The sequence below is a fragment of the Anabrus simplex genome, chromosome 1, assembly GCF_040414725.1.
Source record: "Anabrus simplex isolate iqAnaSimp1 chromosome 1, ASM4041472v1, whole genome shotgun sequence".
Classification (NCBI taxonomy): Eukaryota; Metazoa; Arthropoda; class Insecta; order Orthoptera; family Tettigoniidae; genus Anabrus; species Anabrus simplex.
In genome coordinates, this window is record NC_090265.1 from 159,409,393 (window position 1) to 159,431,149 (window position 21,757).

The 21,757-nt window shown below is 37.0% G+C and overlaps 1 protein-coding gene across 1 annotated transcript in view; it reads left to right on the top strand.

Moving 5' to 3' along the window:
• spn-E (spindle E) overlaps positions 1–21,757 on the top strand; it is a 323,333-nt gene that overhangs the window by 250,198 nt on the left and 51,378 nt on the right. Inside the window, exons 22-23 of the mRNA XM_067157868.2 lie at positions 2,871–3,005; positions 18,971–19,109. Of these exons, the coding sequence (XP_067013969.2) occupies positions 2,871–3,005; positions 18,971–19,109 (274 nt within the window). The remainder of the gene's footprint in view (positions 1–2,870; positions 3,006–18,970; positions 19,110–21,757) is intronic.

Below are 21,757 nucleotides of genomic sequence, written 5' to 3' on the forward strand. Positions count from 1 at the left end.
GACCAACTCCTGTTAATAAGATCTTTCTACTTATGGGAGTAGCACCTCCAGATGTTAGGAGACAAGTTGCACCAGAGATTGAGTAGTAGTAGAAGCAGAAGAACAAGAAGGAGGCACAAGAAACAGATCCACGACATCCAATGCTTGGACTTCACGCCCACCCATCAAGATTGAAATCGTGGAAGAGCTTCCTACAAACAACGTCAATCCCATCATCAGCCGAATCTTGGCGAAATGAACTCTGGAGAATGAAGTCGCCTGCAGGATTATGGGAAGTGAAAGAGAAGCCAGCTGCAGGACATCATCTTGAATATGGACATTGGAAGACGCTTAACAGATTAAAATCTGGAGTGAAAGGATGTAAAATCAACCTGAAAAGGTGGGTGTACGGTGATCAAGATTTGTGCGAGTGTATTGAAAAGCAAGATCATGGATACCTTCTCATCTGTAGAAATCTGCCTAAACTACGTAGTATGAAGGATTTAGTGGAAGCCAAACAATTTGCCATCTAGACAACTGAATACTGGAAAAACAAAGTGTAGTTGTAAATATATTGTAGTGATTTTGGATATGGATAAATAAATATAAACCATGGAACCTAGCGGTGAGAGACCGGTGCGCTGCCGCCTGAGCCACGGGGGCTTTTCAAGGTCTATTGAATATCAGCAGGAGAAAAAGGTGCAATTTTGTAGTGTACACAAAGAAAGGAAAACTCTTCGTAGAGAGGAGAGAAAAAGGATGAGTTGCTATGTCAAAAGAAGATTCTTCCAAAATGAGTACAATTATATAAGGAGTGCATTTTGCCAGGAATTGTACAGAGTCTAATTCTTTGAGGCATGAAAATCTGAGATCCCACCTCTGTACCAGAGGCACAACGACAAAAGCAGGCAGCAGATACCAACAAAAGAAGAGTAAAAGATCACACACCATCAAACAGGGCAAAAAGTCTGTGTTAAGTTTAGCTATTATGGTCGGGTGATATTCGTACGCAAGTTGTTCAGAAGATGATGTATGGGACCGAGGAACATGTCAACCCCTGCATGAGCGGTATAATATGGTGAAGAAGATAAAATAGGAGGAGTAAGTCGGTGGTAAAACTCTTCAAAAATTGATGTGATGATTTATTATTCTGAGATAGTTAATACTGATTTTTTTAAATATAGCCCTATGTTCTTCTAACGCTCATCTCAAACTGTGAGCTCGCAGATGGGAACTGTGTCACACAGGTGGAGTCTGTCCTGTTTTACGGCTGGATGCAAATCCCAATGCCAAGCCTACATGGAAGGATGTAATCACTACTGCGTCTTTCTGTGGTGGTTGGTAGTGTAGTGTATTGTCTAAATATGAAGAGGTTCATGGTGTGGGTTACTGTAGTCACATCCTAATTCATAAACCATGGGCAAAGGCTGAGTGGCCTAGTAAGTGGTCCTGAGAGTTGGGATACCAGTTGCTATGGAATGGGAGTGGGCATCTCGGACATATTCTGAGTCATGGCCCTCCTTGTGCTCAAGTGGCTAGGACTATACAATTCACCGGTGGCCCATAACCCGTTAGAGAAGAGATCCTCACTTGGACTATGTGTAAGTAGGGTAGCATCCTGCTTCATGAATTTACCGAGCTCAGAACGTTCTAAGAAAGCCTCGGACCTATGATAACGGAGTCCCACTCCCATTTGACAGGCGAGGGACTGATATTGGTTCGACTTCAGGGTACTCCGCTATTGAGTGTTGTATATAGTGTCATTGCTACTGTGTAAATCTGCGAGTTGTGACGTACAGTGTAAATAAAGTAATTTTAATAAGGAAGTGAACGTGTTCTCGTGTGATATTTATTTACGTCAAATAAAATCGCAACGTAGAACGATAATGCTTTTCCTTCTATGGTTAACCTTCTGGATCCAGTTGAACACAGCTTTCCGTGAGAAACAGTTTTCACCATAGACGGGTTGCATTTTGTGATGCACTTCTTCTGTGGACAGTCATTTGGCCCACAAAACACACACAACCGCAAGCTGTTCTTCCCATGTACAGTCCTGCAACACATGTGCCATCGTGCACTAACAGCCTCTGACTGACTGAGTGCCTGCGAGATGTCATACGACAAGCATACATATGCTGCCATCTGTTGGCAAAACTTGCACATGTAATTTCAAATGGTGTAGGGCACACACATGTTTGCGACTTATTTATTGACTCACCCTCATAGATCAATGATCTATAATGGCAAAGCTGTCATCTACATATCTGGCCTGAAAGAATTATGTTATTGTATAATGCTTGATATTTTGTCCTCTGGAAGGAATGGTGTGATTAAATGTTAAATATTGTGTCTTGCTCAGCATATGGGTTGCTCTTTTCCCTTGACCTTGTTAGTGTATTATTTTCCTTTGAATCTCCACGGATAAATATCCTAGGTGGGGACCAAAGCTCTCATCGTGATTTTAGTGTTGAAGTATTATAATGGTTGCTTTCCACTATGCGTTATAATAATGTCAATCTCTGCTTTCAGTGTATCAGCACATTGACTGTTTGTGTGTTAGTTTTAGTAGGATATTTATTGAGGCAGTATTGGTGATGTCATTGCTTATTTTTGCTACTTTTCTCATCACTTTACCTAATTTGGCATAATTTTGATGAATGTCATCCCTTCATTGCAGTAATAAAGTCTATTTTTTTCTCTTAGTATCTTGCCTTGTAGTGGCTATGATGTATACCCATAGATAATACGATCCAATCTCTCATTCTCCCCACATTTAGCCATAAAACATTATCCACACAGTGCAGTGTTACCTGTTCTCTAGGATATAGTCATTGTCATTGCTTATCCTAAACTTGTGTTGTGAGTGTACTTAGGTTTCCGTTTTGTTATAGACTAATGGTGGCAGCATGTGTTGGTCAGAACTCGCAAGGAGATAGGCTTACCCTCCGGCACACCACACTTATGCCTAACATCCATGGATTGCCAGCACTCATCAGCCTCATATTTGCACCAACAATTGAGTTAAGGTGAGCATCTGAGTCATTTTTTGTATAAAATCTGTAATATGAATTTTGAAAAGAAAATTTAAAAATGAGGGATTCCTGTAGGGAAAAGATGTTAAAATCACACTGAAATGAAGCAGGGGACTACTTTAGTGTACATTTTGAAACTGAATACCATATTGGCCCAAATATAAGATGGCTGTTTTTTATGTTACACTGTACTAATCAAAACTGTAGTTGTCTTATATGCAGCGTAATATCCAAAACTCACTTTTGTGAATGTCTCTTTCTATCATTCTCCAACTATTGATTTGTGCAGCAGGAAGATCTCATGCATCACAGCTGAACTCAGTCATGAATAAACCAAAATTTCTCAAGCATTGACGATTTTTTCCATTTGTGGCTTATATCTACTGGGTGCCGGCTCTATGGTGTAGGGGTAGCATGTGTAATGTGCTCCATATAATCGCAAGGAAAAATAGTTCTTTACCTGCTGAACACTTTCGTACAGTCGCCATCTTCGCCTTCCAGCTACATACTAAGCCTGTTGAGCTTCCATCGGCTTCTCTGACATATGACTAGTGGCGTCATCTAACTTTTCTGAAGCTGCTCAATGCTTCCACTGTTCAAGGACATTCCATCTGTCCTCCTATAAATTTGTCAACTGTTTTCCTTTAAAATCAGTCCGGCTTTGATAGCGGACTGATGTGGAGGGCCTTCGACAGACATGCATGTTTGAGCACGTGCCTTTTTAACTCCGTTCAACTGGAATTCTTCATCGTGTGATGCTGGGTGAGCCAAGTTTTACGTTTATTTGAGCATTGAGCAGAAGGAACTTGTCTCCTGTTTTGCCCTTCAGGCTTTAACTAGAATTCTTTATCCATTTCTTTTTCTTGTATTACGTTTGCTCCTCAGTTATGAGAACTTAATCTTCTATCGTTCAAAAACTATTCTGGTGGAAGACATACTCCCGAAACATGTGGACAAGGACTTTTTCTCTATTTCACTAGTGCAAATCTTAAATAATGAACTGTGCTTCATCGCTTTCTTTTTGCTTATTTTGAATAAAACTCTGATGCAGGATTCGACCTCCTTCCCCCGCCTTCCACTTTTCCTGTTCCCCACTTGCTGGTTTTGGTCAATTTTTTAAATGCGCATCTCCGCTGGTAGGAAATGTTTTAATTAACGAGTTTGTGTTGTAATTTTCTGTGGCCGATTTGATTAATTGTGTAACCTCCTTTATGAACATTCAGTTCTATCTTCAGCACACCTTGTTCTTTTAATGTTATCGATTTTGTTACTGCTTGTTTATTTCTAAATACATGTTATCTTTTTGTTGTTGGGATTCCTGCATATTTTCTTTTTATTTCCTTTATAATCACTTTGTTCTGTATCTACCTCACATCCTCTGGGTTTCTAGCACTTTCCTTACACTCTGCTGTTGTATACTGGATCGCTTTTTTGAATGGCAGAGCATGACGAGATCATGGATCTTTAGCATGCGTGTTTGAAAACACAATCTCAGATGATCTTCTGAATTTAACTTTAACAGTGACAATAATCAATAACAATATGACTGTTAAGTATTTCGCCTGTGAAATACTGTATATTCTGTTGAAATCCTTTCTTTAAACAAAATTGACAATAGTATCGCGTTATTTAAAGATGTTATAACCTTCGTGATAGGTGGAACAGTTGATCTGCTATTTGAAATACCCTGTCAATTATCTGCACTAATATAAACGCTGTTGAAGTTACGCCTTGTGGCTTTGGCAAAAGCAAAGACACAAACAACATGAACGTCAACGAAGAACAACTTATCAGTGAGGACTGGGAGAAGCTCGCACGAAGGGATGTTAACTTTGACACATATGCTTCACTATCAACAAGGATGAGAAGGTCCATCTATTCACTACTGTGTCTAGTACCGTATTTACGCGAATAATACCCGCATATTTAAAAAAAAAACCTGAGGCACGAAATTGGGTTGCGGGTTTTATTTGAGTCAATGTTGGCATTTTTTTTTTCAAAATCACCCTTCCTAAAGTTAGGGTGCGGGGATTATTCGCATAAATACAGTATGTTAGTATTATCACATATTGGGACTAGTTTCGACCCTTGTATTGGGTCAACTTCAGCTTTAAATTATAAATGGAAAAGAACATTACATGTAACCTGCAAACACAAACACCTAATATAATGCTACCGGGCGAGTTGGCCATGCGGTTAGAGGTGCACGGCTGTGAGCTTGCATCCGGGAGAATAGTGGGTTCGAATCCCACTGTCGGCAGCCCTGAAAATGGTTTTCCGTGGTTTCTCATTTTCACACCAGGCAAATGCTGGCGCTGTACCTTAATTAAGGCCACCTCCACTTCCTTTCATCTCCTAGGCCTTTCCTATCCCATCGTCGCCATAAGACCTATCTGTGTCGGTGCGACGTAAAGCAAATTTTAATGTCTATTCTTATAATTGAAGGCTAAAGATGACCCAATACAGGGGTTGAAACTAGTCCCAATGTGTATGTAATAAATAATATTAACATATTATATACATTATTGAATACATGGACCTCCTCCTGATAAATCATCAGTACGAACCACACTGAAATTCATTTCCTGTGACGTATCCTACAGTCGATAGTGAGCTTGCCACTTGTAGCATAATGAGCGTAGAACAGCTGTGTGATTGTTACTGCTACAACCAGTGCAAGCCCCGTGCATGAGATTGTGAGCAAGGGGGAAAACAAAGATAAAGTTGAACACTTGCCAACGTTTGTCGAAGCATTAGCTGCCTTTGACAAAATTCGTAACTATATTACTGCATATGATGTAGAATGTTGAGGGAGTACTGTACAGTGTTAAGGCGAGACAAAACTAAAAACGGCTGATGATTAAAGACTTTTTCACTACAAAGTGACTATTGTATTCAGTGGCTGAAGGAATAATGCTGTTTAATACGACAATTTAAGTTATGTTTTTGTATCTGTGTAATTACAATACCTATGTGTGTGATGTGACGCTTTATTTTTGTAAGCGCATGTCAGTTTCATTACGATTTCTTCTGTGATTTAATGTAGTTTTATGTCTTTTTTTTGTATTTGTGCATTCTGATTAGGTTACTTGTTCATGTGACTGGACCTGTTACAGCCTATGCTTATTTACATGTTTTCAGTGATTTTTTTTAATTGCCACAAGTAGGTTCAGGTGAATTGCACTAGTAATTATGCCTATCATGCAAGCGACATTTCTCGCCTGTTTATTGGTTTTAAAAGAAATGAACGGAAACTACCGAGGCCTAAAACTAAAGAAAAGGGTGACCTCAAATTTAAATTCCATGCCGTAAGTTTGTAACACAACACAAAAACAATTATTGATAAACGAATTCCATCGTTAGGTTTTTAAATCAAAGTCTTCTAATTTATAACTGTTACTGTAAATAATTGTATCTGTTCCAGTTAGATTTATTAAAGTTAAAAAACAAAGAAAAGAGGTATCTACCATAGTAGTTGGCGAGTTAAGTGACTGGCTTATAGTGTTGTTTTCCCCGATCTGCATAATTACTCCGATACACTCTCTTTGTTATCAAATCAAATCAAAATCTCTTTATTTGCAAATGAGGTGTCTACCTCGGTGGCAAACGGTACACTAAAATACATTATTGTCAAGCACTAAATATTAAATTAACAATAGAACAACATTTTCCTATAATACAATACAATACAATTTACGCTAACAATTTTTTTCTATTAAACACACAGCTAATTCTTAATAAATTTATATTGTTTACAAAATTCTACTTATATCTCCTGTACTACTTACAAATATAGTCAACTGATGTACAGTATGTTGAATTACTTCAAATGATACTATACAACTGGTATAAGATTAAACTTTACATTGCATTTATTTACTTTTTTTTTTTTAACCCATTCTGGAACCTAAGTAGCATAACGGCCTGCTGTGTCTTAACCAGAGCCCCTTTTGCCACCACTTTTCAGAGTTCCTGAAGGGCCTTCACAGCTACCGTAGCGGTCCCAGGGCCCTCGAAGTCCCCACTGTACTTCACCCTTACAGGCAGTCCCCTACTTTGGCTGTCCAACTCCTTAGACCAGGGGATGGAATTAATTTAATCCCACACTTTTTTACAATAACCTGCACTGGTCGAATGCCCTCTAACACTTCATTTATTTTTTCTGTTGCTGTTTATTCTCTTCTTGAATATCTGTACAGATTTTGGAAAAGGATCAAACACTACCCCTGGTAAACTGTTCCACTCCTTCACACCCTTCCCAATGAATGAAAATTTACCCCAATCGCTTCTGCTAAAATTCCTTCTAATTTTATATTTGTGGTCTGTCCTGCCAATATAATTATTTTCCAACTGAAGCCTCTCACGGATATCTCCCTATGCTGCTTCTCTTCTCCTGTATAGGCTCTATATAATCCTATAAGTCTAGTTTTCTCCCTTCTCTTACTTAGTTTCCCACCCAAGTTCTTTTAACATTTCTGATACACTACTCTTTCTCCTGAAATCCCCTGTTACAAATCTTGCTGCTTTCCTCTGCACACTATCTATTTCTTTTATTAGGTATTCTTGGTGAGGATCCCAAACACTGTTTGCATATTCCAATAATGGACGAACCATACTTAAGTAACTTTTTTCTTTTAATTCTTTATTGCATCCTTTAAGTAGCCTCATTATGACATGTAACGATCTGTATGCTTTCCCAACAATGTCATCAACATGACCCTTCCAGTGCAAATTATTTTCAAATCTCACACCTAAGTATTTGCACTTGCCATCTTTTGGGATAACTACCTCATCCAAAGTATATTCAAATTCAGTTATAAAGCTGTTTGTAAAAGTTGTAACAGTTGATTTGCCTCCATTAACCTTCATATTATTTTCTTCAACCCATTGTTGGATACTTTCAGGGTCCCTTTGTAATTCTGAACAATCCTCAATGTTATTTATTTCCCTATAAACAATTATGTCATCTGCATACAATCTTATTTTTGATGTTATATTGTTCCCCAAATCATTTGCGTATATTAAGAAAAGTAACGGACCGATTATACTACCCTGTGTAATTCCCTTCCAAACTTTCTCTTCCTGTGATACATTATTTCCTACTTTGACTTTCTGAACCCTTGAATTTAGAAATGGTTTTTATCCAACGTGTAACCCTTACGTCCAATCCTATTCCCTCCAATTTCTTTAATAATATTCCATGTTCCACTCTATCAAAGGCTTTGGAAAGATCTATGGTTATGCAATCTAACTGACCTCCTGAATCCAATTGATTTGATATGTCCTGCTGAAATCCCACCAGGTGTGCCTCACTAGAAAATTTCTTTCTAAATCCATATTGGCTCCTCATGAACCAATTTTTATCATCACATATCCCTCTGATGTACTTTGATATTAAACTCTCCAGTATTTTACAAACTATACTGGTCAGGCTGATTGGTCTGTAGTTCTCTGGTTTCCTTTTATCACCCTTTCCTTTATAAATTGGTATTATTATAGATTCCTTCCATTCCTTTGGTATTACACTGTTATTATGCAGCACTATTAATTATGCAGCAGTGGTGAAACTGGAGTCTCAGATGTTTTAAATTTCATAGATAGTGTCATAATTCAGATAACTTATTTAGTAGAATATTTTTCAATGACCTTGGCTGATGAAAGTGCTGACCTGAAGGACATTTTCACGGGAAAGTTATGAAGTTTGCCGGTAAAACTGAATTTAAAATATAAGTATTTTATACAAGAGTTTTAGTTCAATGAAAATTGTTATTTCATTACTTTGATGTACAGCCAAACTTATTACGGTTATAATTTGTTCCCGAATTTTCCTTTATCTCGCATTGTACTTTTATTTTATTTTTTCCGTGGTCCCTCCAGAAAAGGAGAATTGAGGTTTCACTGTATTATCAAATAATTGTGTGTGAGCATCGGCCCTTCCAAGTCGGTACACCCCAAAGCATTAAGTTGCCCATTGTCTTTTGAGTAAAGCATTACACCTAGAATTTCATGTTTCTCATTATTTGCATTTTCTTAGTTTTCAAATTCTTCTTTCACCAGTACGAATACTCCCCATCCCCTTGAATTTATCCTGTCTCTGTGATAAACAGCCTGTGTTCCAGAGATACAGTGATCAGTCGGTGAGTCAGTGCGTTTTCACTGTTATATAAAACTGGCTGATGTTCTCATGCTTCGCTGCAGAATTCTACATTGTATACAGAATTCTAGGTGAAGTAGTGTACAGGTAGTAAGATTTTATTCAATTGCATAGTTCTTAGCATTACCCCAGAAACATGACAGGGAATTTGCCATATACAGTTTCCCATGTGAAGACCGGGTTAGAGAATTTTCATTGTATTGGCAGGCTCTCTTGCCTACTGTCAGTCATAATCGAGTTGGGAAGTTTTCATTATAATGGGAGGCACTCGCTCTCTACCTGCCTTTTAACATCCTCAGGAAGACTGACTGTGGTTTTCCCAAAGTCTTAAACGATCCATTTATGGACAAAAAACCTACATAATAGCAATATTAACACAATAAAAGGTAAGGGTGTAATCTGCCCGAAGGCAGGTCAGAACCTCCGCAGAGGTGTGCCCGAGCCCGGGTTACCGCACGGTAGGGTGGCCAGTTCTTTTCCGCTCCTCCATTCCCTTAAACCCCACCAACAGCGCGTGGCAACCCATCCAAATCTTGACCATGCCCAATGTTGCTAAACTTTGGAGATCTTACGGGATCTGGTGTTTCAACACGGCTATGGCCGTTGGCATTAACGCAATAAAGCCTTTTTTTTTTTTTTTTAATACTTGCCTGCGTAAGTACAAATTCAAAGGGATATTTATTTATGATTAATATGTTATTTTTGGAATTTATGTGGGATAATTGGCTTGCGTATAAATATCAGGGAAAACTGTTCCCCGAAAAACAGTACATTTCCGAGACATATTGGTAAAATTTGTTATAACAACCTGGAGAATGTTTCTTCGTTCTGCACTAAGACATGATCTGAAAATTCCTAAAGTATAAAAGCCCACCGAAAAATTGAGTTCCATTCACCCCAAAACGTCTTTGTCAACCACGTTTGTGGTATTGCCTTTTGGAGCTAAGATGACCAGGCTATTGGCAGAGCTAACTCTGGAATATGCGACATAGAAATGTACATGAGAAATAAACCTACCTCAAGTAAAAGAAAAAAAAAAAACAAACATACTTGTTACTTTATTTTTAAAGGGGAATCCAAATACCAATTTTCACATCTGTATCATGTTAAGTTTTTGAGAAATACTGCAGATATACTCATTTTAATAATTCACCCTTTCTTTTCACCCTCTTTAGTGGATTTTCTGGGAGAAAGAAGTGTTTATTTTTAAAGGAGATTCCAAATACCAATTTTCACGTCTGTAACATATTCAGTTTTTGAGATGTAAGTATCCTCATAAAAATAATTCAACTCCTCCTTCACTTCTTTCCACTTCTCCCCACGCTTAAGTGGATTTTCCGAAAACTGAAAAAAATCATGTTTATTTTTAAAGGAAAATGCAAAATACTAATTTTCACGTCTGTAACATCTTCAATTTTTGAAATACAGTATAAGTATCCTCATAAACAGAATTAAACTTGTTTTTCAGTTAGCCCCCCCCCCCCCCCCGAGGATTTTCTGAAAACGAAAAACAGGTGTTTCTTTCTTTTTAAAGGAGTTACCAAGTATCAATTTTCATTTCTGTAACATGTTCAGTTTTTGAGATCTAAGTTTTGTTTGTCCAACCCTTGTCCCGTTTCTCTACGGGGTCAGGTGTGAGGTGAGATGAATCTGTTGTGGGTTTTTATGACTGGATGCTCTTCCTGATGTCAACCTCATCAGAGGAGTTAGTGAAATGAAATGAATTATGTGATATATGATAGTAGCAAGGGAGAGGGTGAAACCTTGTGCTGGCACATAGCCTACTCATGTGGAATAGCACCAAGGAATCTGCTCAAGGCTTAACGTCTCCATCCGATAGACAAATCACTATCAACAGTGTCATGCCCTCACTCCATATTAGCGCTGCAGAGAGGTGTAGAATTTAATCCAGGCTTTTAGCATGCAATCTAGTGATTAGAAATTGTGTATCACCCCACCTCCCCTACCCTGCCGGCCAACATTCTGGCAGTGAAAATGTTTTCGACCAACGGGACTCGAACCGGCTAACCGTGGTGTCAAACTGTTTAGACTTCAACGCCTTAAGGATGATGGCCCCCAGGCGGGCTAGTTTTTGAGATATAAATATCCTCATAAAAATAATCCAACCCCTTTTTTGGTCCTTTTCACCCATTTTAAATAGATTTTCCAAAAAGAATAAAATACAGCTTTCTTTATTTTTAAAGGAGATTTAATACACCAATTTTCATGTCTGTAATATATTCAGTTTTGAAATATAAGTATCCCAAATGAAGGATTTTTCAGTCCTTTTCACCCTCCCCCACTTAAGTTGGATTTCTGAAAAGAAAAGAATGCAGGTTACTTTATTTTTAAAGGAGATTCCAAATACCACTTTTCACGTTTGGAACACAAAGTTTTTGAGATATGCTGTAGATATATTTATTTTAAAAATCTACCCACTTTTTCAACTCTTTAACCCCCTTAAGTGGATATTCCAAAAACAAAAAGATATATGTTTTTATTTTAATGGATATTCCAAATACCAATTTTTTCAGTTATTCAGATGTAAGTATCTTCATAAAAAGTATTCATCCCCCTTTTTGGTCCTTTTCATGCCCTTAAATGGATTTTCTGAAGGCAAGAAAAATAAGTGTTTATTTTTAGAGGAGGTTACAAATACCAATTTTTATGACTTTAAACTCTTTTTGAGATGTAGAAGTACTCATTTTAAAAATGTACCCACCTTTTCACCCTTTTAGCGACAGAATATCTAAAAATCCTTCCGTAGTGAGCACCAACGCTGTAATATAAATGGATCTCCAAAATTTCATTTGTGTGTGTCCAGTAGTTTAGACTCGGCAACGAGTCAGTCAGTCATGACGTTATTTTTATACCGTAGATTAGTGCAGTGTCTTGCAGTGAACCTCCATGCTGTCATGGCTGACTGAATGTCTTTCTGTTTTTGTTTCATCATTTGTTTAATCTATTCAGGTATCTTGCTAATCAAAGACGTTCAAATAAGATACACACAGTGCAAGTATACTCTCCTCAAATTGAAGTGGAGTCTGTTTTATACAGTTTGTACTTGATTAATGTTAAAAGTAAAGAAAAGGCAAATGTTTGTAGCAGTTATCAAATTAAATGGCACAGCTTCCACCATTTTATGGCTTATTTTATTCATTGAAAGTAGGGACATCACACTCCAATCATCAAAAGTATGTGACAAAACAGAAACATTCTTTTCTAGGAAATTATTATTCATGAAAAAAATTTATTTTAACTTTCTTCTGCCAAGTCGAATTTCAGGTACATCTGGTGTGCATTGCTCAGTAGGACTTAACAGTTTAGGCAGCATATTCAATTTTAAGGGTCCCAAGCATACATTTTCCTCTAAATTGCTTCACATTTTCTTTCCCTACATAGCCCACTTAAATGACAATGTGATAATAAATAGCCTGTGAAACTGACTTACTTCACATTTTCTTTCACTACATAGTCCCCTTAAAAGAAAGGTATTAGCTATACGCTTGTCAAATTTGGGCTCCATGTCGAGTGGATTTTACGTGAAAAGAAACACACAGGCAAATACACAAACCGAGATTTATTATTGCTGCCATTTTTTCCTTATATCACAGTTCTCACAGAAACCCTTCGATATTTTACATGTTATAAATCTCGTAATTTGGTCCGTATTGAACACTTTGTTTTCATGAAAGAATGTGTCTTGAGAGACTTGTATGTGACATACGGTACAAGTGTATTATGAATCTAGGAATTTATCATCAATTTTAATTGTAACCCTTTTCGGGATTACACAGCATCAAAAAGAATTAAAAAAACACTATTAAGAAAAATGACTTTCAGATTAGATCACATAGAATCGAACACTCAAAGACGATAAGTACTGGAAAACATCAGAATATAACTACCAGGTTAGCCAACATGACAACTAATGGGCGGATATGGGAAGCGGTTGGGACCCTACCCGGGCCGTGGGAAGGTATTGTGTTGCCAGGAATACGAAATTAACAGTGATTCTAATTAAGTACTACATTTACTGAAATGATAACAACTGGAAAATAACTTTACAGACAGGGCCATCAGTGACGCAAGTAAAGGTTAACACAACAAATTTAGAGAAATGAATAATACCAAGAGTACAAGTTTCATGGCGATAATTTTAAAATAATATACAGAAATAATTTTAACCAAATACGTTTTGGAAAAGGACACACGTTAACAAACCACACCTACATTTTAAGGTATAAGAAAGAACAGAAAGGGTGTTAATTATTAAAATCTTAACTCCGAGCCCGGTCAGGTGCCTTTCCTAAAACTTCAGATTAAGGAACTTATCCTGAACAGGAGTACGCTAATATGAAACAGCGCTACTAGAGGCAAACCCGAGGGAAATTTAAAATTTACCTATTTTACACAATCAAAACAAAGAAAAGGGGAATGAAATTTGACATAATTACTACATGGTTAATAAACCCAAAAGGAAAAGGGGGAATGCCTCTAAAACAAAATAGGTATGACTAGCCGCGAAGACTAAGTCATTTGAATTTTAAAATTGGTGAATGGAATAAATTTTGGGCGAACTCCAGAGGCTAAGGTTAAGTTATGAGTAGGTTCCCACCTTCCAATACTTAACAATTTCTATATAATGGGTTTATTAATTACATAATATAAACCATATAATCTCTAGTACATGTTTCGTTCCGATTATGGAACATCTTCAGCTAAAATTTGACAAAATGGCAAGACAATTAAAACACATTGATGTTATGATGATACAAAAGCTAAAAGATATGATAAAATGGCACGAAGATTAAAACATATAATTATGATGATGAAATAAAGTTCATTCATGTTGGTTAAAAATTCAACAAGTCAGTGTTCAAATGACGAAGTAAAAACGGCGATAAGGTTCTTCTTCATGTTGGAGACGTGTACATTTTGTTAATCTTGAAGATAAATTGGAGAAATACAAGATTTTCTTAATGTATATTTATCGGGGGAACTCTTGATAAAATAACCGTAGTTGAAGTTGAGTTGTGGTTAGATTATTGAAATGAGTCTTGTAGTCAGTCGTGTCGTATTTGACGTCCTCCCTTATGTCGTGTTGTTAACTGAGTCCTGTGTACGTGTGTAAGGCACTTGAACATTTTTGGACATTTTTCATATTAGATAGATTAGGACTAAAAAACTTAACTGTATTAACTTATGTTTGTATATATTGTATATAATGTATATATTGTATATAGTGTATATATTGGTATGTTTATATTGGTTAAAAAGGTCCCAAACCTTGACCTAAAGGTTGTTTACAGGCTGAAGATGCCCAAAATAATGGGTGAAACATGTACCTGACCAAATAAGTCTACATAAAATCATGTAGATAATAACCACATTAAACGTGGAAAGTATTGAATAGGTGGTTTTTTATTAAATTATCCTTGATATCTTTGCATATTATGTAATTAATAAACCTATTATATAGAAATTGATAAGTATTGGAAGGTGGGAACCTACTCATAACTTAACCTTAGTTGTGCTGAGCCAATACGGAATAAATATGAGATTTATAAGCTGGAACTCCAGAGGGTAAAGAAAATTAAAATTAAGAAACTACATTTGAAGTTAAAACCGAACATATGAACTAAATAGTGCTCACCTCAGAGGGCCGGGAGACTCATCAGATGGAGGAGACTACTTCTCCCTTTGCCAGTCCAACAAAAAAGACAACGGGAACAAGCTTGGCTCTGGCTAAGTGACCAGCAGCCGGAAATGTTGAAATCAAGAAATAACCAAATAACGCACCCGCAGTTCTTACATTCGCCAATAGAAAGGGGTTTTATTTTGGTCAATGAGGGCCCATAGAAAACTGATGACCAAATACCTTCCATAGCTTCCAGAAATTTCCTTTCTGATGCAACAGGAAATCGCTAGAATCATCTTACCAGCACCAACACGTGCGGCTACACCCTGCCACAAAAGTTATTAGCTTAAATTCAGATGCTAATTATACAGTTATCTACATAATAAAAATTTTTCACAAAAACCAAATAAATTTGGAGAAGTAGCAGAGTAATTAAATAACCCTAAATAACTTCACATACAGAAAATAAGAAATTTTACAGTATTAAACGATTTTCCACAAGTTGTTGTTCTTTTTCCACAGTCAATTTTTCAAAGTCTGACATATCAACATATTTTACAAAACAATTGAACATATTTTACAACTATAACATTAATTGTAGATATAGGAAAGTGGCTGAAGATGCTGAAGATGGAGTAAACTTAATCAAATTACATGTATCGATTACATTATTAGTATTTGTTACTTATTTCTGTTACTTTTTACCAAATGTAATTTGTACTTGTAATTTACGTCTTGAAATCAAATTGTAATCTGTAGTGATACATATCGCACGGAAGCAGACTGGGCAAAATTAAATGAGGAGGATGATGTTTTGTTCAGTTGTATTACTGCAGAACCAGTAGCTTCATCAGTGCTGTATGAGGTACTTTCTTACGTCTCCAGTACTTCTAAGGACATCAATCTTATACCAATGACGTTCTTAAACACAGATATTCCTTCACATGCCCCTGCAGGGCGTCTTCAGAAGTTCCAAGCTATCACATTTAGTTTCACCTAGTGATGATAGCCACTTAATGTCTCCATGCTACAAAAAATCTCACAAAATTAAATAGTATGCTTTCCTTGCAAACTGTATTATGCAGCGAAAAAATAAGTCGGTGATTTTCTTAAGACTATCATTCTGAAAAGTAATTGTAATTGAGTAAAATATTTCTCAAGTAACTGTAATTCAGCCCAGTTACTTATCTCTTGTACTCTTCCCACCACTAGAAATTATATAGGTTCTCCGCTGCATGTTTTCTCTGCGTTATATTGAGGTGATTTCATTCTCTAATGTCGAACTTGTGTCATTATTTTGAGTATGGTAGCCACCGACTGGCATATGAGACAATTTATTGAAATTCTCTCATCCGCCAGAGTACTTTAAACTTGTGTTGTATTTGACACCACCTACATACTACCTACATAACTCTGAAAAGTGGTGGCAAAAGGGGGCTCTGGTTAAGACGCAGCAGGTCGTTATGCTACTTAGGTTCCAAAATGGGTTAAAAAAAAAAAAAGTAAATACAGTTGAACCTGACTTATACGTATATCAAAGGGAAGAGAAAAAAACTACTTGTAACTCAGAATTACTTAGAAATCAGACTTACGCAATACATCACATATTTACTGAAAAACCAGCGGAATAGACCGACATGTGTAAATCCTTGCAAATAATAAATACATTAAGACAGAAAATATTATTTTGAACTTGGTTCCAGCCTTAAAGAAATAAGATAGTTTGGCTTGTTTCACTTTTCTAGCAATAAGAGTATAAACCTCCTTTAGCAAACTTAGTAATGAATTCAAAGCATTTTCACTACAACTTTTCGCACTGATGTAAAGCCTACACACTTCGATTGCACTTAACACTTCACACAGTTCAGGGGTCAAGATTCAAATCGTTATCTCCACCTTCAGTGTCACTATCGCTTGTTGCTGGTCCATCACCGCCGCGTTGTTGGCATACGTCAGCAATAATCTCTCCATCCGGTAGTTCTCCACATACAGCCAGATTATCATCGAAATGCACAAAAGTATCGAATTCTCCACTCTCTGGTAGCGTTAGATCATTGCCAGACAAAACTTCGTCCCCATAATCATCATTAGAGAGCCTATTCTAGTAAGGCCCCAGCTTTGGGGAAACAGTTGCTGATTGTGGAGGAAGACACCTGCTTTCAGGCAGCTGAAATAAAATCCATGGTTTGTAGCAAATTAATGGAGAGAGGTTCATTCCTGCATCACTCAGTGTTATTAAATGTTGAACCAGCATTTTTCTATAATGCACTTTGAAATTTGCAATGATGCCCAAATCAAGCGGTTGTAGAACACTGGTACAGTTAGGAGGGAAAATTTCCACTCGGACTTTCTCCAGAACGATTTGAGGTGGATGTGCTGCACATCGATCCATAAGAAGGATCTTCTTCTGTTTCTTTTTCAGTTTTTTCAACCACTGTTCCATTGGATTCGTATTCCGTAGGTTTTGTTTTCGCACTCTTACAACACCTCGGATTCTTTGATTTTCCTATCACAAGTGGAGGAAGTTTGTCTGATCCATCTTCATTCGTGGCGAGAAGTACTGTTACACAAATTTTACTTTTCTTCCCTCCATGGCATGAGTCACCTTTTTCAGCTAATGTTTTATTAGGATGGCCGGTCTCATCACAGTTGTAGATGTTTGGAGGCTGAAAATCGCTTACGATACCCGACAGAACCTCTTCTTTCCAGTGTTGCACTGTGACGTCGTCCGCAGATTTTGAGTCACCGGAAATTGTTCTCCCTGTGATTCCATGACGATCTTTAAATCCTTGCAACCATCCTGACGAAGCCTTGAAATCAGCAGTGATAATCATCATTTCAGATAAATCTATCGCCTTTACCTACAGCATGTCTCCACTAATTGGTAGAGCTGCAGCCCGCTTTTGGTGGAACCATGTGAAAAGTGCTTTCTCCAAATCTACATACCATCCTCCTTGTTGACGGCTGTGTTTTGGTCATTTTGAACCCAGTTTTAAGAACTCATCCAAAATAGCGTTTCTTTTACTGATGATTGTACATAGCGTGGTATAAGCAATCCCTAAGTCTGAAGCGATTTCATTTTTTCTTTTGTGTGGATTAGCGTCCACTTCTCGTATAACTTTTCCTTTTTCTGTTCTCCATGGCTAATCAAAAGCAACTGAATGACAAAACGACTGTTCAACAGTAAACACCAGATACCGGCATCGTGGACATTTTACTTCTCCATTGAAATTCTCATTTTCAAACAAATTTACTGTATTTTCTTTTGTGTCCGCACCCAAGCCGCCCACTTTGCTTGTAATGTATCTTAATCTTTGGCGGCGTGTCAAAAACTACGAAGGTAGAGGAAGAGCGAAGGGGACTCGCCTTTGTTAAGCCGCTAGTAAGTAAGCGTCAACAATGTCACTCGGCAAAACTCTGTGTTCTGTTTCAGCACCGAAACCCGATCGCTCTACTTCTGCCCACGCCGACAAAGAGGAAACTTCGTAAATACAGTAGTTTCTTTTTAAAAAGCACATTCTCATTACAATTACGCAAAACTCAGTTATATTTCACTGACATTTAATACATATAACAGCGAATTATGTATAAACGGATTACATATAAGTAAGGTTTAATTAACACTCTTTTAAATTATATTTTGCCGGGACCTAAAGGAAATTACGTACAAATACGAATTGTGTAGAACAGAGTTACGTATAAAGCAGGTTCAACTGTAAATGCAATGTAAATTTTAATCTTATACCAGTTGCATAGTATTATTTGAAGTAATTCCACATACTGTATGTGAGTTGACTATGTTTGTAAGTATAGGAGATATTATAAGTAGAATTTTGTAAACAATATAAATTTATTAAGGATGATCTGTTTGTTTAATAGAAAAAAAAAATGGTTAGCATAAATTGTATATTATTGTATTCTAGAAAAAAAAAATTCTTTCTCTTGTTAATTTAAAATTTAGTGCTTGACAATAATGTATTTTAGTGTACCATTTGCCACCGAGGTAGACACCTCATTTGCAAATAAAGAGATTTTGATTTTTTTGATTTTGATATTACCCAAGATGTTATGGAGAATAAAACTTGTTTTGTAGTAGCCGACATTTTATTTATTTATGTTGTGATGAACTACCTCAAAAAATAATTGTGCTCTTTTTCATTTCAGAGTGAATGATACTCGCTCTCACTACACTGGAGCTTTATGTGGTTTGGGAGTTGATCCAGAGACTGGCCATGCATTGCTTCCTGACCATGACATGGAAATCACATTCGACACAGAAATAACTTTGGATGATATTCTAAATGTGTGTTGTTACACGGTTTTGTAGATATAAAGTATTATTTGACATTTGATATAGTTTATTAAAATTTCCTTAAATAAGAAATGATATTGGTAAAATCTACCTTTCAGTACTTTACACAATCATCTAATTACATGTTTTGGTCATTTACTGGACCTCCTTCAGCTATCCATGTTAAATGGCATTCATCATCATTTCCCATTATCAAGCTGTAGTCGGACAGGGGCAAATATAGTTCCTTTCCACTTTCCTTGATCTTTCCACCACTCCTCCTCCAACACTGTGTCCCAGTCCAGGTCTTTTTTTTCTATAATACTGTGTTGGATTGTGTCCTATCTCAATTGTGGTCGTCCGCAGCCTCTCCTTCCTTGCATTTACATTTTAATCACATTTTTTGACAATCTTTCATCGCTCATTCGCTTTATGTGTCCAAACCATCTTAGTCTGCTCTTCTCTGTTCTATGATTAATTTATTCCACTCCAATTTCTTCCCGGATTTTCTCATTCCTTATTTTGTCTCTTCTACTCTTCTGTATCATACTCCTCAAGAACTTCATTTCGGCTGCCTGTATTCCTTCTTAGTTATTGTCCACGTTTCTGCTCCGTAAGTTGTTATGGGTATGTAATACATCTTTTACATAGTTTCCTTTGTTTCCATTGGCACATCTTTGCCCCATAACATTTTTCTTACACTATGATGGAAACAGCTTCCAGTTTGAATCCTCTTACTAATTTCAGCGTTAAATGGCATTATGAAATGAAATGATTAAAATATTAAAAATATGAGTGACAATTAATTTTGAATAAAACATCTGTAATTAATATTTTAAATGAGTTGTTGGAAACATCTCTGTTTTGAAGACATTATAACAATTTTGCAGCATATGTGTCTATCAACTTTGACTCGCCCTATTTAGCAGTTTAATTCCGGAATGAACATCCTAGTACTTTTGAGACTACATGGTGTTTTTAACTGTCTCAAGATTCACCACTTTAAATAGGTTTACAGTAGAACCTCGATAATTCGAAATCGGTTATTTCAAAATCCCGCCTAATTCGAAGAAACATTCATTCCGTACATTTGTCAGAATTTCCATAACACAAACAAACCCCACCTCCATCTCCCCGACTCACCACCACTCCCCCCTCCTCACACCAGCCCTGTACCACCCCTTCCCCCTCTGCTCCTTCCATCCTAGCAAACACAGCCGAACCAACAATAGACTCGATCACGCGACCGAGACCATCACTTTGAGAAGGCCACGCCATTCGAGCTTTAGAAGTCGGCGAGTAAACTAACATTCTACTTGAAACATTCATTCCATATATTTGCCAAACAAACCCCACCTCCATCTCTCCAACTCACCACCCCTCCCTTCCTCAAACCAGCCCTGCACCTCCCTTTCCCCTTCTGCTCCTTCCATCTTAGCAAACACAGCCGAACCAACAATAGACTCGATCATGCGAACGAGACCGTTACTTTGAGAAGGCCAGGCCATTAGAGAGGACAACCACCTACTGCACACCGTAAGTTTAAGCTTTCTTCACAACCATTCCACACTTTTTACTATCAACCCACGTTTCTCATACAACCTCATTTTTTTCCATTACAGATTAGAACTTCATTGACGGTTTCCACTAGATTACTTACAGTTTACTATGCATCTGTCTTCTACCTAACACAGCTTATCAATTTTTATACGCGGCCCTTCCGACCCCTTTATAATAAGGCAAGACACCAGCCAACATTATGAAATAATAATGAAGAAAGGGACCGCTAGATTGAGAAGATATTGAGAATGCTGCTATTTCTAAAGCCTTAAATTTCATTGGTGTTTTTTCCTTGTCACAGGCTTTTCGCCTGCAGGTTATATCAGGCTTGGTTTCTCAAAAATGTTTGCTCCCGCTCTCCTCCTGACCAATTTGATGTGATGGGTTTCTACTGGGATGATTTTGACAGTAATTTCAAACTATTTTGTCAATTTTACTAAACCAATAATTTGTAAACTATGAGGTCCACAACCTCACCATGTGCTACTATTATTCATTTCCATCTGCATCATTTGTTTTCTCATTCCCTTGTTTCTTAGGTTAACGCAGTTTTTAATTTCAATTATTATTTTAAATTAACACCTGTTTCACTGAATTTTGTCGCAATAAGTTGTTTTTTGCTCTGCATATTGATGTAAATATTGTATGTTTGTGCTAATTTTGTTTCCGTCTAGGCTCTCTTTTGTTTTTTCATTTGCTCTTTCATTATGTTTTTTAGCATTTTTTCAACTTATATTATGTAAATTATTCCAACCCCCCTAATTTTTTCACTGAAGATGGCTCAAGCGAGCCGAAACATGTTTGAATTTGTTTGCTCCGTCTAATGACGGAATATATGATGTATTGAATAGGAGGATACTCTCATTTTTCGCCTTTGTAAAGTAATTCGAAGAAGCTCTCGTTGCCAGAAACATGAGATACAGTTTTGCATGTTATTTCAATTGTTTAATTCGAAATACGGATAATTCATAATTCGAAGTACAATGTCGGCCCCATTACCAAAATTCAGACTTTTAATTCGAAACTGCCTTTACATTTTAAAACAACAGTATGCTACAGAGTAATTTCAACTCGAAATTTATCCGCTCCGCGTCACAATA